The sequence below is a fragment of the Camponotus vicinus genome, unplaced genomic scaffold (genome assembly GCF_025532165.1).
Source record: "Camponotus vicinus isolate PSW18456_S1 unplaced genomic scaffold, iyCamVici1.0 SCAF_2, whole genome shotgun sequence".
Lineage (NCBI taxonomy): Eukaryota > Metazoa > Arthropoda > Insecta > Hymenoptera > Formicidae > Camponotus > Camponotus vicinus.
In genome coordinates, this window is record NW_028141956.1 from 12,879,024 (window position 1) to 12,906,004 (window position 26,981).

Consider the following 26,981-nt stretch of genomic DNA (forward strand, 5'->3'; position numbering starts at 1 on the left):
AGCGATGGTAGCGCGCGATCTACCTACATAGGTGCTGGCGCGATCGCGGCCGTTTGCCGCGTGGCATCGGCGGAAACGGCCGTTGATCGCCGAGCTCGCTCGCTCGCTCCTTCACTCTGGTACGGTGTTCAACTCAACAGTTGCATGTCGGATTTTGTGCCGGGCGCGCGTTGTGATCTCGTCCCGGCTGGCTGTCTTTCGCACGGTGAGGCCGCTCTCGGTGAGTAAACCCTCTTTCGATCTTTCGATCTCCTCTCGTCCACCTCTAGAGATGTCTCGAGCCGCGCGATCGAGGTCCAAGACCGATCGTTTGCACCTTTGCTCGAACGAGCGATTATTTCGACAGGTGTAAACGAACGGCAACCAGTTGTTGTCTTCGCGACGTGTTTGTCTAGTCGATTCGGAGGTGATTTCGCCTTGCGAAGGTAAGAACAACAAAGCCGGTCGCTCGGACGAATCGGAGCAACTTGTACCAAGAAATGTCAATAGCACAAGGACCTTTCCTCTCGATCGAATAATTTATTTCTAAATAAGAGCTCCCCGAATTTGGTCTCGAAGCTGCGAGGGGGAATTAGGGGGACGTTCGGCTCTTGCAAAATGATGACTCAACTCGAGAGACAAAACTCTAGTTATCGTCGCATGTATTGGATTAACGATAAATTATCGATGAGAACGCTTCAAGAGCGCGCGGACTCTCGAGGAGCTTTACGTAACGCGTATATTTCTCTCTTTACCGCGCGGGGAATCGGAGCGAGAAAGAAGGAAAGAAATTGCGGCGGACGGATTTTTGTTTCGGACTCCGCGCGCTGTCGCTCTGATCTAGTCCGTGATTAGGGGAGTGGAACGACGAGACGTAGAGAAGTGGCAGGTGCAGCGCGCGAATTAGTGTGCGAACCTGCGTAAGCACCTACGTAAAGTACTATCCGGGTGGACGAGGTAGGGGGAGGGAGGCAAGGGGAGGAAAAGGGGAGCGAAAAAGATCGCTCGCGCAGGAGACGTGTTACGCTCTTCGCTCTCTCGCGATGGCGAAATATGCGTATGTATGCAGGCGAGCTTTCGCAAAAAAAAAAGAAAAAAAAAAAGAGCCGCGTAATTATACCGTCGTCGACGGTGCGTGCATCGCGTTTTTCCTTCCCCCTCCCACGTCTCTTTCTTCCGCAAGAGCGAAAGAAAGGCAATCGCGCGGCGACTCGGACTCATCCCGATAACGATAAATTGATAGCGATTGAAGGAATTCTCTTCGGAGATAGGAGCTCCAGACGTACACAGAAAAAAGGGACATTCTTGTTTTGAGGATATACAGGGTGTCCCGAAACTAACGCTTGATATTTTAAAGGCAGATTCTCTGGCCAATTTAAAAACGATTTTTCCTCAGCGAAAATGTCGAGGGAGATCATTATTTTTTGCATATTCCCAATTTTTGTCATCATGTATCTTTCTAATTAAGCCTTAAATTAAAATTCTATTAAAGTAAACTCTATCTAAAATTAACTAAAGAATGTGACTTTATTAATATTTTATTCCCATAAGCCTTAGTTTGCGAAAAATCCTTTATTTTCAATCGTTTATAACTCGAAAATTATTAGTGCCGCGACATTTTCGCTGAGGAAAAATCGTTTTTAAATTGGCCAGAGAATCTGCCTTTAAAATATCAAGCGTTAGTTTCGGGACACCCTGTATTTAGTTTTAACATGGAAATCTTGAAATGAGATTATATTGTGCTAATTAAAGAAAAATATAATTGCTTGCTTGAATGAAGCCATTTTATATAGTTCAATCGAGAAAAATATATTCCTATGATTTAAGATTTAATTTTCTCGAATGGAAAGGAAACAATGTTAGATAGAAAATAACATTTTTAAATTAAAGGTTATAATTTTCTTAAAGTAGAATTAAATAATTATACATTCTTGAGGTGATAATTACAATATTAAAATAAGACTGTAATATTGTTGAAATTTAAAATTATTAAATTCTTCTAAGAAGATTATAAATTGTTGCGTATATACGAAACAATGAACGCGTTATTTTAAGTATATAAGTTTTGATTTGACACTTATTTTTTTTCTGTGTAGAAAAAAATCAGAGTAAAACGACTGCGCGTTCGAAGAATTAATATCCAAATTTCGTTTTCGATACACGCCTATCTTCGATATCGAAAGTGTTTCGCGATTCTACTCCGTATAATCTCTTCGGCGATTACATCTTATCAAGATTATGACGCTCCGTACATAATATATAATTACACTTCCCGAGGTCAACTTTGATTATTCACGCTATACGTCGTACTAATTAAGAACTCTCCTTAATCGGGCTACTTAAACCAATTTCACGATTCCTAGGAATTCTTCTTCGTTCGTTGACCGTCCAACCCTTGAGAAAATTATGTTATCCCATTTTCACACACATGAATCATTATAATTTAAGATTCCGAGGAAGCTCGATTTATTCCCCGAACGCTTTCAACGCGCAACCCAATTTGCGAGAGACATTGGGGATTAATTAATTCCTTAATTAATCTCGCGGATCATTCTCTTGCAAACGAAGCGTATTGAGAGAAACAATACGCTATTATTCGCTTAACGCGACACGTGCGAAAGTCATCGAAATCGGAGACGTTTACATTTCTCTCGTCTCTTTTTAGCGAGAAAGTAACGCGGCGAAAGCGATTTAACAGAATCGAGATTATCCGCATTTTGGCCACCGCAAAAAAGCGTCTCGCTGTCGGTTTTAGCCGACTGCGTTTCATGACGTACGGCAGACATGCGCGTTACGCAACCACGGGAAAAAAAATCGCGCGATTACCTTTTATACGTACGTATGTGTGTGAGTGCACGTAGGTGGGCGTGCGCCGTCGTGAGAGACGAGGATACCCGTGACTCACGCACTCCTCTCGATCCCGATCGCGTGTACTTGAACGTGAATCGTCGGCCGCTTCCGATACCGGTTCTCTTTTCAGAGCGAATCGTGGGCGAAAAATTTGCATTAACGATTCTCCCGTTAAGATTAATCCTTAGTTGCGCGAAATAATACGTTGTTAATAATACGTTTGTTAAATTAATGAGGATATTTACGGATGATGATCGATGCGCTGTGTAAACAGTGTTACATCGTCTGGTAACAGTCACGTTTTTCATGAGAAAAATTACGTGTCATGTGCTGTCTTAAACAATAATATTGCGCGGGATAATATATGAGTAAATTAATAATAATGTCGGCAATTATTCTTGTGAAACTGACCGTGCATTGTTTCGATGGTATATCGGATCGACTTAATCAATGCAAAATGCTGAGCGGAACTCGATGCAAATAGGAGATGGCGGGACCGAAAGCTCGACCCACTGCACTCGATTTAATCACCAAGTGTTCTTGATGACAGCAATGGCGCGAAGGTTGTTCCAATTAATGTTAAACGACGTAAAATGACGAAATATATCAAAGCAAGTCTCTGTATTATTTATTATAATTAAATTGCATCGATTAAATTACTATATTTTTATTAGAATAATTTTAACTGAAGAAAAATATATTATTGTTTATAAATACATTATTCCTAAAAATTTGGATATTCTTTTAATTTTTGATATTTTCTATATTTTTCATTTTGTTTTATAAAATAAATATCATTTTTATAATAAACAAGAAATTTTTAATAACGTAAATTAATAAACTGATATATTTCGAAAAAAAAATATAATTTAAAGGTGCTATTTTTTTTGTCTCGAGAAATTTTTAATAACGCCAATTAATAAGTCTATATATTTTGAAAAAATGCGATACAATTCAAAGATGATATTTCTCTTTTTCTCATTTCATTAAAAACCTTTGGATGCTTTGTCCTGAATCAACGATAAACAAAAAAATATTAAAAATATATTCTCTCATAAAACTGGATTGCGATAAAATTCACAGACGACATTTATTTTTTTTTGTATTTTGATGGCGGTAGGGAAAATTCGTTGATGCGCGCTCACGCGTGTCTCCCCGTGTTCCGTATGCCGGTCCCACCTGCCATTTCCTGCTTCCTCTTGTATCCCTTTCATTCCCTTCCGACGAATTAGGGAGCGCGACGCACCTTCGCACGCAAAGTGCGCTCGCCATTGAAAAAGCACCGATCTCGCATCGACGTGCGACCAGTGCGACCATCCTTATTAAGCGCGAGGTCGCGAAAGGAGGCGGAGAGCGAGCCGCGCCTCGTTCCGGAAAACAATGCGCGAGAGCGATTTAAACGCGTCGAGCGGAAAGAAGGACGCCGAGGTCGGGCAAAAGGGCCGCGAGGATCGATATCTCCGCTCTAGACCGCGGATTGAAGAAAAAAGGATTGACGGAAAAAGAAAAAAAAAAGGGTTAACGATGAAAAGAAAGAGAAAGAGAGAGACGATACAACATCTGGACGTTACGGTTTCTTCTGCTATATAGTAGAAAAAGGTGAACGAACGATTCTTCGCCTTTTTCTCTCTCTCTTTCTTTCTCTCCCTCTCTTTCCATCTCTATCTCTCTTTCTCTTTCTTCGCGATGTGCATCTTGCGCTCTCGACACGCAGAGAAGATTGCTTCGGATGCCTTACATGCTTAGGCGCCGCGACGCCTTGTTCGCTTCATTCGGGTGCATCGTTATGGGATTAGAATCGATTAAATTGGAGAATTTCAGAATCGTTGCTGCCGTTATACGGGCATCGCTATTACGCTGCGATACGTTTCGCAGATGCAAAACGCGATGCAGCGCCGCGACTCGCCGCGAGTGTCCTGGGGATCGACGCAAGGATTTACCGGTGGCTTTTACCGTTACGATATCTCTAACGGGATGCGACTGGAGAGAGAATACGACAGAGGGAACAAGGCAATTTCTCTCGCGCTTTCCAGATCGGCCGCGCAGCGGTTTCAGCAGTCGACTCAACCGTGATATTATACATATTAAATAAGCGAGCCGCGGAAATAGCCGCGCCGAGTCATGCGTTGGACATACCTTCCAACATCCTCGATATTTTATCTCGCTTTAAAAACTCGCGCAAGCGCGGGACGAGCGCCAAGGAACACCAAAAAATAATTGACTTCGACGATAATGAATAAAAAATAAAAAAAAATAAAAAAAATAAAAAATACAAAAATAATCTTGGGACAAAAGTGCATTTTAAATATTCGTACAGCTTGCTTTTCCAAGCAGAAACTCGGATGCATTCGTATGCAAATGCGGGGTTAGCACACCGGGCGGGGTTAGCACACCGGGTACGCTCTGGGAGACGGATGTCGGAGCTTTTTCAAAATTCTGTCACGACGCGCCGGTCGACGGAGCGCGTGTAAAACGCGAGGCGCAACGGCTCGTGACGACCTTTGATCACGCCAGCGACTGTCGAGCGTCGAACCTACATCGGTGACATCGGGAAAAATTCATATGCGACTATTCTTTTTTTTTTTTGTCACCGAACGACAACGACGCACTTTTGTGCGCCTCTCTGTCTATCCGTCTACCTGCCTGATTTTATCGCCGCCTGCGCAATCCCCGAGCGTGTCCGCCGCGCACGCTGAACTCGAAAACCATCGCGGAAGAATTGCCTTACGTAATCGAGAAAATTGTGTCCTCGCGCGACGCGGACAGGTGGACGAAAATTGACGAGTAACGCCATTATGTCGTTACGATAAGAAAGAAGTGGATCCGATGGTTTGCGTTTTTTTTATTTTTTTTTCAACAAGGATCTGAAAATATCTAATAATGATAATCTTTATTGCGCAAGAGGAATGACATAGCGGACAATGGGTAGTGTATTGTTTTATGCGTTTGTAAAAAGCGAGGCTACAGTTGACATGCTGATGTAATGACCAACGATAACAAAAATGTAAGTTTGTATAAGATTAAAGTTTTATTTTTCTAAGGAAAAATCGTCTCTGAATCCTCTAAAAAATTATTAAATTTTTCATTCCGAATTATGGAACACCTTATATATTGCACGCAAAAATAATAGCTCCAGAAAAATTGAAAAAGATATAATTGTATTATTACATTATATTGTATATTTTACGTAATTTTTCTGAATTAACGCACGAAGGAAGATATAGTATAGTTCGACAAACGAGACTATAATCTGACAATGTTACTAGTTCCTTGTTTAAAGAAGGAAAATACTCAGACGATGCAGCTGCACCGTACGGTTTCAACGATGAGTAACGGCGATTATTTCGAGCTCGTCGCAACACACCTTTCGTCATCTCTTATCTCGATAACGCGTCATGATAAGCGATAGATAAATTGGAGCACAGAATTTTAATTTTTGCGTCGAGCGTCAAGCTGAAAGTAGAGAACCTGAGCCTAAAATACGAACGCCATTAACATTAAAATGTAAATCTAATTTTATCTGTCGTTATTTAAATGACAATAATGGATAAACCTCTGACAATCCATGCAGGATTATCTTGCGCAATTTGAAATAATCATTGCCCATGTACCAGATGTCCCAGAATTAACGATCCTAATTTTATTTAAAAGAGAAATATAGAATAGCATTTTATTTAAGGTCATGTCTTTTCAATAGTTTCGAATAAAGTTGAGTTTTAAATAAAAATGAATTTTTGATGAAGCGCATAAAAATTAATTACACAGTAAAAAATAAAATGTTAATTATAACATTTTTCACATGTGCCAAAAAGTCCACTTTAAATTTTACGTTAAAATAACTTATTCGTCGTATGTTACTTATTGACAAACTAAAAATGTTAAATAATTGACACAATACTTTACATTTATTTTTGTTATCGTGACTTTAAGTGTAATGTAAAAATACAAATTAATTAAAAATTACATGAAAAAATAGTTACAATAACTCGTAAGACTTGTTGTGGGACATTAACATATAATAGTGATTATTTTGACTTAAATTATTTATAATAGAAATATTTGATTTTAGTAAATTTGATTATTTTATACGTCAAAGTTCAAGATTATTTGAAGATTTACTTTAATTTTTCTTAGAATGTTAAACTGACTTTGAGACATGTTGATTGTTTAAAATGATTACGTTAAAAATATTCAAAATAATATTCCATTTCTAAGAGACATATACAAAGTGTTAAGTTATAAAGTTGACATAAATGTAACACATGAAAACGTTATAAAAATAATAACATATCAATTGTATGTTAATTTTACATTAAAGTACTAATCAAAACGTGGTAACACAAGAAAATTTAACATATGAACGCACAATTTTTTACTATATAGGTAAAATTTTGTTTAAAAAAAAGACAGGGAGGAAGTGAAAAATATTTTTACGAGTCTCAAATTTATGCCAGACTAAAAAAACCTTTCATAAAAATCCACAATACAACTGCACAATCATCGAATAGCGAGATTCTGCAATTTTATTCTCATTTTTTACATATACTTTGTCAACACGTCGATAGCCATTTATCTGTATAAAGCTATTTGAATACGAGAAATCTTCAATCTTATTGCTGACATTCTAGATATGACCAATTCCCCAGCCTTTATCGACCGTCGTGACACTTTTGTTGCTTCTTCCGTCAATAATGCACAGCTTGGAATATAAGACCGCGAGACTCAATGAGTACTAAGAATCTTTATTCAACATACGCGATAGAGCGCCGGAAGTCGGACAGACAAGACTCATTCGTCGGAAATCTCTCCAATGACGACAGAGGAAGAAAGTGTGCGTCTGCGAGAGCTAGCAAAAGTTATCGTCGACGACTTACGTTTCATCCACACAAGCGAGAATAATTTTGTTCTATTATTTGTTTTAATATATCACGTCGACGTCAGAAAGTTTTGAACGGAAATCTTATTAAAGTTCTTGAAATTATCACATGAATCATATTAATTGTTTCCTCCAGATTTCACACATTTTTACAAAAAATTTCTTCTTTAAATAATTATTTCAAAATTACCTCAACGTTTTTGTTGATTTCAAATTAACGGAAGAATCGATTAAAGAGAACGAAAGTGTCTTAGGATATACCAGCAAGGATATTTCTCATAAATAATTCAATTGTATCTCGTTGGAATTACAATTTGTATTATACGGAATGAATTCTCTCCAATAACGACAGAGGAAGAAAGTGTGCGTCTGCAAGAGCCAGCAAAAGTTATCATTGACGATTTACGTTTCATCCACACAAGCGAGAATAATTTTGTTCTATTATTTGTTTTAATATATTACATCGACGTGAGAAAGTTTTGAACGGAAATCTGATTAAAGTCCTTGAAATTATCACATGAATCATATTAATTATTTCCTCGAGATTTCATTTTTACAACAAATTTCTTCTTTAAATAATTATTTCAAAATTACCTCAATGTTTTTGTTGACTTCAAATTAACGAAAGAATCGATTAAAGAGAACGAAAGTGTTTAGCACATTCCAGCAAGGATATTTCTCATAAATAATTCAAATGTATCTCGTTGGAATTACAATTTGTATTATATGGAATGAATTCTTTCTAATGACGACAGAGGAAGAAAGTGTGCGTCTGCAAGAACCGGCAAAAGTTATCGTCGACGATTTACGTTTCATCCACACAAGCGAGAATAATTTTGTTCTATTATTTGTTTTAATATATCACGTCGACGTGAGAAAGTTTTGAACGGAAATCTTATTAAAGTTCTTGAAATTATCACATGAATCATATTAATTGTTTCCTCCAGATTTCACATTTTTACAAAAAATTTCTTCTTTAAATAATTATTTCAAAATTACCTCAACATTTTTGTTGATTTCAAATTAACGGAAGAATCGATTAAAGAGAACGAAAGTGTCTTAGGATATACCAGCAAGGATATTTCTCATAAATAATTCAATTGTATCTCGTTGGAATTACAATTTGTATTATACGGAATGAATTCTCTCCAATAACGACAGAGGAAGAAAGTGTGCATCTGCAAGAGCCAGCAAAAGTTATCGTCAACGACTTACATTTCATCCACACAAGCGAGAATAATTTTGTTCTATTATTTGTTTTAATATATCACGTCGACGTGAGAAAGTTTTGAACGGAAATCTTATTAAAATTCTTGAAATTATCACATGAATCATATTAATTGTTTCCTCCAGATTCCATTTTTACAAAAAATTTCTTCTTAAATAATTATTTCAAAATTACTTCAACGTTTTTGTTGATTTCAAATTAACGGAAGAATCGATTAAAGAGAACGAAAGTGTCTTAGGATATACCAGCAAGGATATTTCTCATAAATAATTCAATTGTATCTCGTTGGAATTACAATTTATATTATACGGAATGAATTCTCTCCAATAACGACAGAAGAAGAAAGTGTGCGTCTGCAAGAGCCAGCAAAAGATATCATCGACGATTTACGTTTCATCCACACAAGCGAGAATAATTTTGTTCTATTATTTGTTTTAATATATCACGTCGACGTGAGAAAGTTTTGAACGGAAATCTTATTAAAGTTCTTGAAATTATCACATGAATCATATTAATTGTTTCCTCCAGATTTTACACATTTTTACAAAAAATTTCTTCTTTAAATAATTATTTCAAAATTACTTCAACTTTTTTGTTGATTTCAAATTAACGGAAGAATCGATTAAAGAGAACGAAAGTGTCTTAGGATATGCCAGCAAGGATATTTCTCATAAATAATTCAATTGTATCTCGTTGGAATTGCAATTTGTATTATACGGAATGAATTCTCTAGACGTGTAATGCGACTTTCTCGCGTGTACGAAGGAGATCAAAGTAACGACGATTGCGAGAAGCGTATTGTTTCGACCGTGCGACCGCACGTTTCTGTATTTCAGAGTAAAACTCGGGATGGAGAACCAGCAGGTGTGGGTCCGGGACCCGCAGGAGGGTTTCATAATCGGGAAATTCGCGGACATGGTGGACGGGGACGCCCTGATCGTGCCGCTCGATCCGAAGTATCCTCAGCGCACCTGTCCGTTGGACGAGGTGTACCCTGCCGGCGAATACACCAAAGATGTCGAGGATAATTGTAAGTTCTCCTCCATACACATATACAGGATGTTTCTTAATAAATGCGAAAAATTTTAGATGATTCTTTGTCGAAAATTAACAGGGGTTTTTTTCTCAAATTTAGAACAAGTTAAAGAAATGAAATTAGGTGGATATTTTCTACTAGTAAAAAGGTTATTTATTAATATTTTTTTCAGCCTCCCGTATTGTTAGAAGGGGATGAAACTAACAACTCCTATTCAATTTTTTATTAGAACTTTTTAATGGGCCGGAATATGATCATTTAAAAATATGCATTAAAAAGTTTGATTTATTTAGAAACTTTTTTATTTCTTTTATTATTTTCATAAAATCAGTAGTTTTCAAGAAAAAAAATAAAATACGTTATCGTGCACAGCACGATGCTAAATAGCATAGGTTTCGAATTACAAAAAGTTAAATTTTAAAATAAAAATAAAATTAGAGTAAATGTTGGAAAAATTGGAACAAAGACAAAATTATAATAAAAACCTAAAAACCTAAAAACCTAACAAATAAAAACCTAATTTTTACCCCCATTTCTGGAGGAGTGTAACTCCACAGGGAGAGATGTAGGAATATATGTTTATATGAAAAACCCCCTTAATTTTTGACAAAGAATCATCTCCTAAAATTTTTTGAACTTATTAAGAAACACCCTATATATATGTCACCCCTTTTCTAAAATAGATTTCGATTTATCTAAAAAAATATGAACGATAATTTGACGCTATAAATTTTGAGAGGAAAAGAAGAGCGTAATGAAAAGAAATGTTAACGACCGTTTACTCGACGTGGTTCCCTCGATTGTTATACACCGTGACGAACTTGTTTCGACCAACCTCTATCGGAGATTAAGATCGCGCGGTCACGCTCGCTTCTCACGCGACTTTCGCTCTTTTGCAAAGGCACTTTCACTGATCTCTTTCCTCCCCTATTTATATATATATATATATTTTTTGTCCTCTCTTGTATATCTTTTTTTCTCTAAATTATCTCTTCCCAGGCGCCCTGATGTACCTGAACGAGGCCACGCTGCTGAATAATATACGCACTCGCTATTTCAAGGACAGGATATACGTGAGTAATTAAATGTGACCTGTTCAAGTTAAATAATCGCGCCTCTATCATCAGCAAGAGACTTCTTTTAATCGCTCGTTACGCTTGTCCGGTTACAGACTTACGTCGCTAACATTTTGATAGCCGTGAATCCGTATTACGAGGTGAAGGATCTCTACTCGCCGCGGACTATCAAGACTTATCAAGGGAAGTCCTTGGGTGAGACACCGCCACATGTCTTCGCCATCGGTATGCACAATGTCCTTGTTTTTTTTCTCTTCCCATTTTTAATTCGATGAGAGTACAAAGCGAGTCTTCTTCTTTTATCTTCGCAGGCGATAAAGCGTTCAGAGATATGAAAGTGTTGAAGCAGTCCCAGAGCATCATCGTATCCGGCGAATCGGGAGCTGGGAAGACCGAGTCGACCAAATATCTCCTGCGATATCTCTGCGACCTCTGGGGCTCGACCGCCGGCCCGATTGAACAGAAGATTCTCGATGGTAAAGGAAACATAATTAATTCAACGTAAAATAAATCAATATTGCGAAAAATAATGAAACAATATTCAAGAAAAATTCCGAAACAAAATATATATGGCTTAGGAATTCCATCCTTTTCATCTATTTCAATTATGCATCGAGATTCTCGATTTATTAGCGATCTGGGATTTATTAGCATTCGATCAAACATTATTTTCGATTGATCAATAGCGAATCCGGTGCTGGAGGCGTTCGGCAACGCGAAGACGAAGCGCAACAACAACAGCTCGCGCTTTGGTAAATTCATGGAGGTGCACTTCGACTCGAAATGTCAGGTGGTCGGCGGCTACATCTCCCATTATCTGTTGGAGAAGTCCAGGGTATGCCTGCAAAGCCCGGACGAGCGCAACTACCATGTGTTCTACATGATGTGCGCCGGCGCGCCGGCCGATTTGCGCGCAAAGTTGGCCATCACCAAGCCGGATGATTTTCATTACTTGAGGAACGGCTGCACCCAGTACTTTTTCAATGCAAAGTCGGAGAAGCGGCTGAACGAGGCGCAAAAGAGCCGCGAGCAGGTGCAGAAGGGCAGCCTTCACGATCCAATCTTAGACGACGTCGATGGTTTCGACGCTATCGATCAGGTGCATGTGCAGAATTTTTATCAAAAGAAAATGTCATTTCAAGCGATATTTAAGTATTTTTGCTTATAATAATTTTCTAAATTTTTTGTCCTACTTTTTTCTTAAATATTCTCGTGTATATTGTTTATTTATATTCTTTCTTGTTTTTATTGTATTATAGGCATTCACTCGACTTGGTTTAACGGATGTCGAACGCATGGAGATCTATACGATGGTAGCAGCGGTGCTTCATCTCGGTAACATCACGTTCGAGGACAATCCGGAAGACACCAAGGGTGGCTGCAGGATAACCGCCGACTCGGAAAAAGCGGTAGTGATATCCGCAAAGTTACTGGGGGTGGATCCCGAAGAGCTGCGACAGGCTCTGGTCTCGAAGGTGATGCAAACTAGTCGGGGTGGCATCAAAGGAACAGTTATCATGTGAGTCGAACAGCAACATATATTTCAATCAATATTTTTTTTATTTATTATTTTGTAAGTTTATATAGATGCTAATATTTTTTAAATTTTCTATCATGTTGCACAGTCTTTTCTGATCAATTTTTTTTTGTCTGATTGTGTCATAGGGTGCCGCTGAAGGTCTATGAGGCTAATAACGCCAGGGATGCTCTAGCCAAGGCCATTTATAGCAAACTGTTTGATCACATCGTCACGCGGATTAACAAGAGTATACCTTTTAAGGCTTCAAGTTATTACATCGGCGTGTTGGACATTGCGGGATTTGGTGAGCAAATTAATCGATCATCTCGGTCATCAAAAATTTATTTTGGAATTATAATAAAAATCTAAGAGAGAGAATAAATTTTTGTTTTGTAGAATATTTCAAAGTCAACAGCTTTGAGCAGTTTTGCATAAATTACTGCAACGAGAAGCTCCAACAGTTCTTCAACGAGCGGATCTTGAAGTACGAGCAAGAACTTTATGCTCGAGAATCCTTGAACGTCCCGAAAATCTCCTACGTCGATAATCAAGATTGCATCGGTGCGTGAAATTGAACATTTTAAAATTCTGAAAATCTAAGATCTAATCTATTTTTTAAGATAAAAAAATAAAAATTTGTTTAATCGATAAATAGAAGATCATTTAGAGTATTTTATTATTTTTTAATGTAACGATAAAAGAGAGCAATTTTGTTTTTATTTAAAATACATTGTTTATTTTGGAATAAAATATTTCATTTAAATTTATTACGCGAATGAAATAATAAATAATACTCCCATTCACAGATTTTAGAAATAAATTATGAATCATCCCAACTTTTAGATTTGATCGAGTCGAAGAATACAGGTATCTTCAGCCTGCTGGACGAGGAATCGAAACTGCCGACTCATAGTTTCGCGCATTTCACCAACGAGGTTCATCGTGCGTGGAACGGTCATTTCCGCATCACTTTACCACGAACGTCACGATTGAAGGCTCATCGAGAATTACGAGACGACGAGGGCTTCGTGATTCGCCATTACGCCGGTGGTGTCTGCTATCAAACGGTAAAATAGCATATTTCGTTCAAAAATCACCGACAACGCTTTTAATAGAACCATAATTCTTTCAGATATTTTTTAATTATTTTATAGACATGTTTTGGATTTTTATAATTGAATTTTTATTTCACAGAACCAATTTATCGAGAAGAACAACGATGCATTGCACGCTTCTCTGGAGGCGCTCATTCAAGAGAGCGGTAGTAAATTTCTCAGAACACAGTTTGCCAATCACTCCTTGCAAAAGGGAAAGCTCAATTTTATCAGCGTCGGCAGTAAATTCAAAACGCAACTAGGCGAACTTATGGACAAACTGAAGAGCAACGTAAAGAATATTTTCTTCTTTTCTTTAAATTCTTTCAATGATTTAAGTTTTTTATTTACACTTTTTTTTATTTCAATCTTCTTATTAAACACTCCTTTTAGGGAACGAATTTCATAAGATGTATCAAACCAAACAGCGATATGGTGGCGCATCAATTCGACGGGAATAGTATCATGAATCAACTTCGTTGCTCGGGAATGACATCGGTTCTGGAACTGATGGAACACGGCTATCCCAGTCGAGTACCCTTCCATGAGCTCTATAACATGTACAAGACTTACTTACCACCGGAACTGGCCAAATTGGATCCCAGATTCTTCTGTGAGGCTCTGCTTCATAGTCTAAAGTTGAATCAGAAGGACTTCAAATTCGGTATCACTCGGGTCTTCTTTAAGCCGGGCAAATTCGCCGAGTTTGACCGGATCATGAAATCCGACCCGGAGAATCTCCGCAGGTTGGTCGCAAACGTGAAAAAGTGGCTGTTAAAGTCGCGCTGGATTAAGATGCAGTTTTGCGCGCTGTCGGTGATCAAACTGAAGAACAAAATCATCTATCGGCGACAACACCTGATCGTGTTGCAAAAGACAGCCAGGATGTACATCGCAAAGAAGCAGCATCGGCCACGAATTCGCGGTATCGTGAAAATCAAGAATCTGCGGAAGCAACTGACGCGAATGGAGGAGACCGCGAGTCAATTGAAAAATCGGGAGAAATCGACACAAGACATGAAGAAGCTGGACGACGACCTAGAGAGGGCCATACGCAAGATCAAAGATAATCCGAGGATCGCGCAGACCGAGATTGATGGTCTCTATACGTCTCTCGTGAATCAGGTGAACAAACAGATGGCTTCCCTGCAAGATATGGTGAAGCAGCAGAAGGTCGCCGAGGAACAGGCGAGGCTGAAGAAGATCCAACAGGAACTTGAGCTCGAGAAGAAACGCAAGGAAGAGGAGGAACGTAAAAAGAGAGAGGAGGAGGAAAACAGGAGAAAGAAGCTCGATATGGAGGCCAGAAGAAAAATCGAAGAAGAGCAAAGGAGAAAACAAGAGGAAGAGGATCAGAAGGCGGCGGTTGCTCTTCAGGTTGGCTCAAATTTTTCAAATAATTATTGATATAATTTATTTTATTATTTCATTAATTTTTTCTATATTATTTTATTAATTGTATTATATTCTTTATTTCTATATATTTATTATTCAAAGGCCCAATTGGAAAAAGAAGCCATGGAGGAGACTCGATATCGAGAATTACTCGAGCAAGAAAGAAGAGATCACGAACTGGCGGTCAGACTCGCTCAAGAATCCAATGGACAAGTGGAGGATTCACCGCCACCTGCACGAAAGTAAGAATCAGGATAACATTTATAAAAGAAATCGACTTTTATATAAATAATTATACGCGTGAAACAATATTAAAGAATAAACTAAAATTAAATAGATATATTTAACGGACATTATATAAAAATCGGCCTAAATAATATTTTGTATATATCAATTAATATGATTTAGAAACGAATCTCGATATGGTTTATCAGAAATCGATGGATTAAATAGAATAGACGCATAATCAATTGAAACGTTTATCTAATTAATCTTGAGCGCGTTAAAATAAAATATCGTTGACAATTGGAATAAGACATTATTTTGTTGTTTAAAATCACGCAGTGGCTCCGATGTGCGAGTATCTACGAACAACAACAGGCTAATGAGGTATCGTATAAATTACTCGGGTTGTTTTGCATGAATGACTAACGACAAGTTCAATTTCTTTCTCGAATTAATTAACTCATCCACTGTCTTATTTCCCAATGACCGATCTTCGATAGATCTCATTCTCGAATAAATTATTTTCTTTCTCTCCGAGGAAGATTGTTATTCGTAGACTGTCATTCGAAGAATCTTTGTTAATGGAAAATGACACGTCGATTTTCGGTGGATCCTTACACGTGCATTGACTGTAAAATTTATTCTCCGATAACATTTCCCGGTCTCTTGTACTTTCACGCATGATTCGCCAATTTCAGCAAATGCATTAATGCCTTTGGCTTCCTAATAAACTAACGCCGAAGCGGAAACGCTTACGATATCTACTCGAAAGTCGTACAATGTTGCTATTTTCTAATGCGTGTTTATTTGCCTGTAGATCCGAACAGGTACGTAACCAGCAAGCGGCTATGAGCAACAAAAAATACGATCTGTCCAAGTGGAAGTACTCAGAGTTGCGAGACGCAATCAATACGTCTTGCGATATCGAATTACTGGAAGTACGTTCATGTATACGATGTCAATTAAATAATCGTACATTGATACATATAATGTTCTTTACTGAAAGAAAAAAAAATCTCCCAGGCTTGCCGTCACGAGTTCCATCGTAGGCTGAAGGTTTATCACGCCTGGAAGGCGAGGAATCGCAGGCGAACAACCATGGACGAAAATGAACGAGCGCCGAAATCCATCATGGAGGAAGGTAGATAGTTACAAATTACAAGCAATAACGATGACATAATTTTATAATAATTGCAAATTAGTATTAATTGTGACGAATAAATATGAGTCGACAGCGCGATTAATTTGATCGATTACTCTTTCCAGCTGCTAAAACACCAAGGACAATGGTGAAGCAACAGATTGTCGAGTCATCGCAGAGATACTTCCGAATCCCCTTCGTCCGTTCCTCCGCGGCTGGGCAGCAGGACAACACGCACAGCGGTGGCAAGAGGGGCTGGTGGTACGCGCATTTCGACGGACAATACGTGGCACGACAGATGGAACTTCATCCCGACAAACCGCCTATACTTCTCGTGGCAGGTAAAGCCCTTTTACCCACTATGACACTATACAATTTTTTTAGACTGACAAGGAAAGGCACGGAAGTATCCCCCTCCGATTTTGATGAGCTGAAAAGTCTTCAAATTAAAAGTTAAATGGCAAGAGTACTTTACAACAATAACAAAAAAATTTTTATTTTTTTAACTTTTCAAAATATCTGCATCACTAAATATATTTTTTATTAATTTTGAAATTTCTTTATTACCAAGTCCAAGTCATTTAACTTTTAATTTAAAAATTTTTTTCTATCTTTCATAGTTTCTGAAATATTCACCTCGAAAGAAAAAAAATCGATTTTTTTCAAAGGGGTGTTTTACCCCCTAGAAACGCGTATAGGTACGTATAAAAAAAGTGCGTGTCCCTTATTTTTGTCCAGAAAACAACATATTAAAAGCTCATCAAAATCGGAGGGGAACACTTCCGTGTTTTTCTTTGTGAGAGATAAAATCGCATGTATTTTAAAACTAAAAGCCATGGCTATAAGAGTCTATTAATACCGCGAATCTCAAGTAAATCCTAATAAATTAACAAAAGTAGAATTTAAACGAGGTAAAACAAATTTTTATATTTTGACACAATAAAACTGAAACTCGAGTAATTTTACTAATACTATTGATTAATCTTACTAATATCTTACTAATACTGTTAACGAATCTTACTAATATCTTACTAATACTGTTTATGCTGAAATGTGTAATTTATTACGTTTAATGTGTATCGTGTTATATTTTGACGGGGAAGGAGATGGAATTTTTTCTCTCTGTTTGCCAGGCATTGACGATATGCAAATGTGCGAGTTGAGTCTGGACGAGACCGGATTAACGCGGAAACGCGGTGCCGAGGTCTTGGAACACGAGTTCAATCGCGAGTGGGAAAAGTACGGCGGTAAGCCATACGTACCGCCATGCGATCGCAAAAAATGATGGATACTTGATTCAGAAGAGGAATTTGTTCTTTCTTCGCAGGAAAAAATATAAAAAAATATCGTAGAGCAACACGGATATTTTGACGATCGACAATTAGGCAATATTTAATAAATTACGCAAATCAATAATATAATAAATTACGCATATTTTTATATAAATAGCCTCTTACGTATCAGGTGCATATGTAAGATGCGATTGCTCTGTGCCTTGTAAAGTGTGTCTCGTGCACGGATTATATATAACACACACACGTTTGCATTTATAAATTATACGCGTGAACGTGTAAACGAAATTTTCATCGGAATATAAATATCGCTTATTTGTTAGAAAGGAGGGAAAGATCCTATTTTTTTTATAATCTGGCTTCTACCCGTTCTAAGTTATCTAGTTCTATCGTTTCTAGAGTTATCAGTCGATCAGTATTTCGTATAATATATATTTATAATAAAATTATAATACATAATAAAATTATGATATATAATATCGGGTTAAATGTGATGACGTTTTAAAAAAGAAAGAATGCGTAAAGAATTATACGTTATCACGCGAATTATTTTGTTGTGCAGTATTTATGTTTCTAAACATTTACATGTATGTATAGAATACGAGATATAGTCGAGGTTCCTTGTATTAGGCTTGTGCATCGAGCTATATATCAATGTAATCATGTTATTTAAGATCTATTCAGTAGCGATAATATTTATCGTATAAGTCGCGTTTCGAATAATTAAAAGAATGCAATAAAAAGAATGCAAATGAACAGATATATTATAAATGATTTATCACAACAGTGTAACAGTGGGGGTGGAATTATTGTAGAAAACAAACATGTAATAATATGTACGTCGAAGTAAAACCTAACGAAGGTTTTGCAAAAATTTCAAACTATGAAACTATGATAGTGATTAGTCTATTCACGTATGTATGTGGTACACGCGCGTATATATTAATATAATTATATATGATAGTGTGTTATTAGGAAAATATATATATCTTTAACAAGAAACAAAATATATTTTATTTGAAAATATCGCATTCCCAAGATTTTTTTCCTTTTAAACAGCTATCTGAAAGTCAAAAATTTATTGCAATAGCTCGTTGCGAGCTTCATTATGTGCGCGCAATTTTCTATGCGACAAAAAGATCTAATATACTTATACAATAAGCTTAAACAATAATTTCTAAAATAAACCATGCAGATAATTGTTATTTGCTTAACGATATCGACGGCGGCACCCAACCACCGAAAGCAGTCTCCAGTTCTTTTGCAACTGCCAAGCAGAGGCGATCCTGATAAGGTGCGGCTATCACCTACAAATTTTTTTTAAATACAACTTTGCTTCATAAAACACTAGACCCGGTGATTGTTATCGCATTTTTCGAATGTTTGTTCTTATAAGGACTGTTCTTATAAGGAAAGAGAACCATATCTGATTGGCTTACCTGAACACCAATGGGCAATCCCTCGTGGTTGAGTCCCATCGGTACGTGCACCGCAGGAAAGCCAAAACCATTGAAAATTGCGCAATAGACTTCGCTCAATGTTTCACACAAGCTAAATTCTGGGAAAATCGCCGGACATCGGAAAGTCGGGTAAATAAATATTCCGTTCTCTCCCAAAAGATCCTGCGCGAGAAACGAGGAGAGATGATGAGAATAGAGAGACAGTTACGATAATTGATGTTAAGTTCTCGAGACGCTAACCAGCAGCTTCTGCCGAATCGCTTTTCCCTGCTTCGTGTAATGCGATATATCTGATTCTGAGAATGGAAAATGCGACTCAAGCATTAAGGCGTGAAAGGCAGTCTGCATCGTGTGTTCCGACAAACCGAAAGGAATTTTCAGAATTTCGATGGCTGGATTTTTCTTCAACTGCAACAAAAGAAAATATCAGAGGATACAATTTTGTTTGCATATAAATACAATAAAAAATATATTTTCGAATTGTTTATTTTTCGGTAAAGAAAATAATTTTCGTATCGTTTTATATCTACAATATAACGTGTAGGTGTAAAGATATTACATTCTCATTTTAAACCAACGTTGCAGCAATATTGCGCAATACGGCCGCGCAATGCAGTTTTGCAGTGAATATCATCTGCATTTTTTTCAGCATTGCATGGAAAAGGCACGAACGTTACTTTCACATGTCGACAGGAGAGTTAGCTGGCTATTTAAATTTTCCTACTATTTCTTCATCAGAAATGAAACTATATTTTACGATTATAAATTCGAGTTATTTGCTGCAATAATTTTTGTCCATATTTTTTAAAAAGAAAATATTTTGTGTTTTGTGTACATAATACATAAATACCTTGGGATCGTTGGCATCTACCAACAAATGAGGGAGCTCCTTGATAGTAAGAAACGTAGTTAACACAATTTCAATCAGTTCCGTTGGCCACTCTATCGGCAACTACAACATGTCGAGCAGCTCTGTGTCAAATTTTACATCCTATGAAATAAACACGCTCTATAAATAAACGTCGTGAATACCTTCTCCGGACGAATATCGTATTGCGTAAAATGTGTCACGGCTTTCTGAACGCAATCTTTGATTTCCGGCACTACTGGTAACGTGCCTAATGCCTCGTCCATGCCGAACCGGTAGTAGACCTTCAATTGCCGTAGATCCACCGGCACATCTAGACGTAGATTGTGATCGCATATGGATGTCAGCACTTTCATAAACACCTCAAGGTCTTCCGCGTATCTGGTCATCGGACCAAAGGTTAGAAGTTTTTGATAAACTTTGTCCTCGGATTCCGGCATATGTCCTATGTTCGAGATAATTTCTGCGAGAAGAAAAATGTACGATAAATTAATACATATAAATTAATATATAAATCTCTTTAGGAAAACAGAAATAAATTAAAAGTTGACAAAAGTCGACATATTATGAATAGAAGCATGCATTAGGAAAAAATAAACTTACCAGCCGTAGGCTTGTGCCCAAAAATGCCGTTGAAAAGAGCCGGTAATCTTACAGAGCCAGCAAAGTCCGAACCGATTCCGATCACAGAGGCTCCTGCCCCGAGCAATGCACCCTTAAACGAAAATATATTTAAATATATTTTTTCACTTTTTTATTTTCCCTTAGATATTAGATTGTTTCATTAAATTCAATCTCTTAAAATATCTTTAGATCAATTAAAAAGTAATATCACGTGTAACGGTGCGTTTATCTTTGCGTGTTCTCTGTCCGCGTGAGAAGAAAATATTTCCCGAGGGAAAGTGGTTAACGAATAATAACTTATAATTCTTGGCTCGAATAAATTTCGATTTAGTTGGCACTCGAAAGATAGTTTTTTAATAACGATCGATAATGATACAGTATTTCCGATTGAGAAAGCAGTATCAATAATTTTATAATTGCTAGTCTAATTATGAAAATAACATATATGTATAATAGAGATAATTGTTTTGCGACTAGGTTTTTCATATACAATTAAAAATATAAATGTACTGTATCGAATAAAACTGTTTAAAATGCTGCGTGATCTATAATTTTTAAAATGTAATTTACAAACAGTGTGTCTCAAAAAAGTATTATAAATTAGGTAGAAAAACTCGTTATATAATATATTGAGAAAATAATATGGCTGATGCGAATATGAGAAGATTGTCACTAAGTAAAAATTTTTTTAAAGAATGTAAGTTATTGTCTACATATTTTTAATAAGCGTTTCAACACTTACTTGTGTTTCTTCATTCATAAATTTATAATATATAAAAAAAACAAAAAATATACATGTTAAAACGGATAGCAAAGTATATAATCGACGCATAGAAAATTAGCAAGATCACAAAAAGTTAAATATATACATATCACACATATCATTCTGTCATTAACATTAATTAAATTTAAAAAAATGATTTTCTTTCTTCTTGTCCATAGTAATCATTCGTTTTTATAAATACTGAAGTTTAAACGGTCTTCGTCTAATAATCATATCTTTATTATGAAGAAGAAATTAATGTTTATTGTTAATCTTAATCGAAAGTATTATATTATATTATTAAGTTGTCCAGAAAGTTTGCGATTATTACGGTTTTTAACCTTCAAGTTCGAATACACATATTTCAGCTCAAAGTAAATTTTATTAATCGAAATAAGAACCATTGAAATCTACACATTATTGCCAACGAGAAACAAGTTTATTTATTTCTGTAACATAAAATTTCGGATTTTCAGAAGCGACGAACTCTTCGAAGACGTTTTTAACAGTGGCTTGATTGTTGATGTTTTCCCCTGCAAGAAATTATCGAAATGCTTAAAAAAGTGGTAGTCAGTTGATAAAAGATTCAGCGAATATGATGAGTGAGGCATAGTTTTTCATTTGGTTGCGCAAAATCAATGCAAAACAAACTTGAAAGCGACAATTGATTTAATTTCTGCAACATCGGTTGTGCAACGTGTGATCGAACATTGTCGTGTAGAAGAATTCAAACTTTTCTATCGACCAACGCCGAACGCAGACGTGTAAGTTCCTGATGTATTTTGTAGATTTCTTGACACTTCTCTGCCGTGATAGTTTCGCTCGAATTTAAAAAGCTGTAGTGAATTATCTCGGCTAACGACCACCAAACAGCTATCATAATTTTTTTTTATGCAATTTCGGTTTCGGAAAATGTTTTAGCACCTCATCATGGTCTAACCATTGTGCAGAACGTCGAAGATTGTCGAACAAGATTCATTTTTCATCGCACGTTACAACGATCAAGAAATGAATCATTTTGGTTGCAAAATCAATGCAAAACACACTTCAAAGTGACAATTCTTTTCCATTGAAGCGGCATCTATTCATCGAGCTTTCTTCTTTTTCCAATTTGTTCCAGGTGCTCGGAAACAGCTGACTTGCTTACGCCAACTTTTTCTGCAAGCTCTCGAACCGTTGCGTGGATCTACTTCAACTAACATCTTCAAGTAGTCGTCGTCAATGGTCGCACGTCATCCAGAACACTCTTCATCCTTAAGGCTCTCATCTCTATTATGGAATTTTCGAAACCACTGTTCGTTAGCGTTCGTTCCTGGGCTCAAATTGTTGATATTGCGAGCCACCTCAGTTGCTTTACGACCCAAATTTGAATTCATATAAGAAAATCGCCCAAATTTGTTTTTTTTCCATTCTTAATTCAAATTTAAATGAAGCTTAGTTTAAATAAAACACAAACCAATATCAAAACATAGTTATTATTATTAAAATGTAGAGTGAAGTTTGCGCTTTTAAAATGGTAATATTCACGGTCGTGTATACAGGTCTTGCAACTCAGGCTCTTTTTAGGTACAGTGAGTGAGGACCTGAGCAGAATGGCTGCCTTAAGATTTTAAGACTATGTTTTATGCCTTAGATCTTTGTCTCAGGTAACGCACAATACTGCAATGTGTGTTATGTCCCGAGTCTTATGTATACGCGAACGTTTATTTCTTACAAACGTTCGCGTATATATAAGACTCGGGACATAACACACAGTATTGTGCGTTACCTAAGACAAAGACCTAAGGCATAAAACATAGTCTTAAAATCTTAAGGCAGCCATTCTGCTCAGGCCCTGACTCGCAATTTGAAGGAGTTTTTAGTGTTTGATTTTGCCACCATATGTCGCAGCGATCGGGTGAGAATCTCAATGAGGCAACGTGCTCATCAACAAAACTTACTGTTGCCAGTACAGTTTGTTAAAAAAAAGAAACAGTCAAAATTAAAAACCTATTAAAATAATATATTTTACGATATTGCGTTATTATTTTTTTCCTATATCTTTTTCTATAACACTTAAGAGTATCTATCACACCCTGGTGCTTCGCACGAGCGCAAGAGATATCGTTGCATATTACAAACGCACTTTTCTCTGAAATTATCAATGTTTTGTAAAAATAGATAATATTTAGCCACTTTTTGCCATAATTATGCGGTATTTACGGAAATACGCTTTGAATATAAAATATGCTTAATGTTTGATGATTTATTAGTCATTGGTGTATTTTTAATTTCATTGCATTTTTATCATTAGTCTACTTAATTTTACAGTTCTTATAACTTCATTAATACAGTTATATAATAAACTGAGATTAGATTACAGTGCGCTGTAACAGAGAAAAATCATTTTCTATCTCTCTCGCACCCATGGGTGGACACCCGATTACGGCGACTCTTACGGTTAAGCGATGAACTGAAAACGGCTTCAAGATGTGAGTCACCCCCCACCACTAGAGTTGCAAGACCTGTATACACGACCGTGGTAATATTACATAACATAGACATAAAGGAAAGACAACTTCACGTGAAAAAAAAACACCTAAGCATCTTAAACAACAAAAATCGCAATAACCTTCTGGAAAATCTAATGTATGTAAAGATTATTAGAGTCATTTTTTATGTAAATTTTTATGTAAGTTTATGTAAATGCCATTCATATCAATAATAATGGAATGTGGTATTTAGTGTCTTTTAATTTTTGTATATTACACACACATTTGGATTCATCTAATCTAACATCTATTCACCTAACATCTTATTCAAATGGTTCTTTCTCTCTTTTTCGTTTCTTATGTATATTACTTATTTATAGCTAAAGACAAATGTCTCGAAACATCCTACTATCTATTTATATCTATTTAAAGATCCTTATATCTATTTAAAGATATTTTGACAATTGCCTATATTTAAAAAAAAAATTTCACTCTGTTAACAATCTTTTGTTCATGTTTGCTCATTATTTTTATGTTATAATATTAATCCAGTGTATTTATATTTATTTTAATTCTATTGTAACTAATGAAGAAACCGAGAACACGTTCTTTCACGAAAAGAAATATCACATAAATAATTTTAAAAATAAATGAAAAAAATAGGCTCAGAGTAATAACAACTATTTTGTAATAACTATTATTATTTTGTAATTATTTTTTTATTACTAAGTGAAATTGGCAAAATAAGAGTCGAGGCGCAGTAATTGGAGTGCAAAAAAGTTTCTTCTTCCTTCCTTTTTTTATTAATATATATCAAAACATTCAATTTCGTTAAAATATATCTTAATATACATTAGTTATGTTAAAATGTACATTAATTACGTATTTAATTTTTTCTTATCCTTTCTTATCCTTAACCGCGTTTGGATTCTTATTTGTCAATTTTGTCACTCAGTAATAAATAATTTTTTTTACATTAATTTTTTTTCTGTTATACAATTAACTTATTATTAGTGTTCTAGAGATATTCGCAATTGGATTACCTCTCCTCCAGATGATCCGCTAGACGTATACCTGGTGTCATAAGGATTACGTGTACGGCCGTACAATAGATTCGAGCTTTCGAAGCCACCGCACATCTCCGGGGTGTTCGTCACGCAAACTGGGATCGCTCCAGCGTTTCGGAGTAGTTTAATGACTAAAGCATCGTGAGATGCCTTCACCCCTTTGCGACCTAAAGAACAGCCTGTATGACTGCAACCTACGACCAAAAGATTCATCTTTGTTTACATCTTCCTTAAATAAAATTCCGATAGTATCCAGTGTTTGGACCATCGCACATGAAATCGCATGAGCGTCGATTATTAAGTCGCCATATTGACTTATATAACATAATATAAGCATGCTCATTAGTCCATACAGTTTTATGCTATGCATATGCAGCTATGCAATTTCATGTGCGATGGCCTTTTCTGACAGGAATTAAATTCTTCATATTCCGATAACTGAATCGAATTGACTTATAGTGTATCTGAACTATTTTATATTTAGAATAAACTAAAATAAAATTTATCGGTTTCCTGGAAGGAAAAAAAAAATATATATATATATATATACACACACACACACACACACACACACACACACACACACACACACACACACACACACACACACATATATATATATATATATATATATATACACATACATACATACATACATCATACATATATATACATATACATATATATACATATACATATACATACATATATATATATATATATATATATATATATATATATATAATTCATTCCTTCATAAATACACACACACACACACACACACACACACACACACCCATATATATATATATATTGATAATTTTATTTTTATTATAATTATATATTTTATAATTATTAAAAATGTCAGACTCGTGAATATAAAATTAAAAGTATAAATTGGTATAAGTGGCAATGCGAGTCTAGTGTCGAAATTATTATTAAAACAACAATGAGACACATCATTCAACTGAAACGTATTTTTAGACAGCACTCTTATGCTTGACTCCAAATTTGTATTATTTCATTGCTTAGTTAGTTTAAATTTGCGCTGAAGATGACCCAAAAATAGGGTCGAAGCGTTCGTAACTCATTCAAATGTATATTTATTATATGTATATTTATTATATGTATGTTTTTATATGATTGTCTTTTGTACAATAAATAGCGGTGTAATAATTTCGACACTAGACTCGCATTGCCACTTATACCAATTTATACTTTTAATTTTATATATTTTATCTTTTTTATATATTTTTATTCCCTCTCCCTCTCTCTCTCTCTCTCTCTCTCTCTCTCTCTCTCTCTCTCTCTCTCTCTCTTTCTTTCTCAACTATGATATAATCAGATGATATTTCAAGAATACATACAAATATAAATTATTGCGGTATAATAACAAAAAGTTAATTATACCTTTGACAGCACAACATTCCTTGACTGTGACCGGTATACCGTAGAGCGGTTTTTCCTTCTCTAATGTTTCAATGTCAAACTTGCCGTCTGCTAATTGTTCATCGCAGATTTTCGCCTCGAATATTGCTTCACCGAATCGATTCTCGATAACGGCATTTAAGATAGGATTCACTTTTTTAATGTGTTGACAATATGTGTTTACGACATCGTAACATGTAATCTGTTTTTTATGAAAAAGCAATTTTTTACATATTTTCTCATTTATATTCTCTTTCATGTTTGTATATCGATACAATATATATAAAGTATAATTATATAAGGTTATATATTTTTTTTTAATAACATAATTTATATATATATTAATGTAGGGAATACACTTACCTCTCCTTGTCTAATTTTTTTAGCAAGTGCAGTGGCGCTAAACGTAAGTAAAGAATCTGTTATTGGTGGAATTCTTTGCGGTTTCTTGCGAATTAACAATACGATCCGATATAGTATTGCATAAATAACATTTACTATACTGAATATAATACGCAACTTTAACAGCATTGTCTGCAAGGTAAAAACGTTAATTACGTTAATTATTTATAAGATAATTACGTTAATT

At 35.8% G+C, this 26,981-nt stretch overlaps 2 protein-coding genes across 4 annotated transcripts in view; one reads left to right on the forward strand and one right to left on the reverse strand.

The window, feature by feature from the left end:
• Positions 1-18,737, forward strand: Jar (Myosin heavy chain 95F jaguar). 2 transcript variants are annotated; one of them, XM_083090675.1, is made up of 18 exons: positions 3-220; positions 9,770-9,963; positions 10,969-11,042; positions 11,141-11,270; positions 11,357-11,521; positions 11,732-12,144; positions 12,305-12,564; positions 12,711-12,868; positions 12,961-13,125; positions 13,408-13,631; positions 13,759-13,950; positions 14,052-15,035; positions 15,156-15,295; positions 15,618-15,662; positions 16,096-16,216; positions 16,302-16,419; positions 16,545-16,760; positions 17,553-18,737. In XM_083090675.1, the coding sequence occupies exons 2-18, from the start codon at positions 9,783-9,785 to the stop codon at positions 17,702-17,704; spliced, it is 3,738 nt and encodes a 1,245-aa protein (XP_082946801.1). In that variant the 5' UTR covers positions 3-220; positions 9,770-9,782; the 3' UTR covers positions 17,705-18,737. The 2 variants fall into 2 exon arrangements, with proteins under 2 accessions (XP_082946802.1, XP_082946801.1); XM_083090676.1 differs by lacking the exon at positions 15,618-15,662 and having other exon boundaries at positions 1-220.
• Positions 18,458-26,981, reverse strand: part of LOC145966552 (fatty-acid amide hydrolase 2-B) — an 18,529-nt gene continuing 10,005 nt past the window's right edge. For both annotated transcript variants that reach the window (XM_083090687.1, XM_083090689.1), the window contains exons 2-10: positions 26,756-26,926; positions 26,375-26,594; positions 24,941-25,158; positions 20,643-20,754; positions 20,204-20,502; positions 20,022-20,123; positions 19,412-19,579; positions 19,151-19,333; positions 18,458-19,018 (exon numbers count right to left, since the gene is read on the reverse strand). In XM_083090687.1, the coding sequence (XP_082946813.1) occupies positions 18,914-19,018; positions 19,151-19,333; positions 19,412-19,579; positions 20,022-20,123; positions 20,204-20,502; positions 20,643-20,754; positions 24,941-25,158; positions 26,375-26,594; positions 26,756-26,926 (1,578 nt within the window). In that variant the 3' untranslated portion in view covers positions 18,458-18,913. The remainder of the gene's footprint in view (positions 19,019-19,150; positions 19,334-19,411; positions 19,580-20,021; positions 20,124-20,203; positions 20,503-20,642; positions 20,755-24,940; positions 25,159-26,374; positions 26,595-26,755; positions 26,927-26,981) is intronic.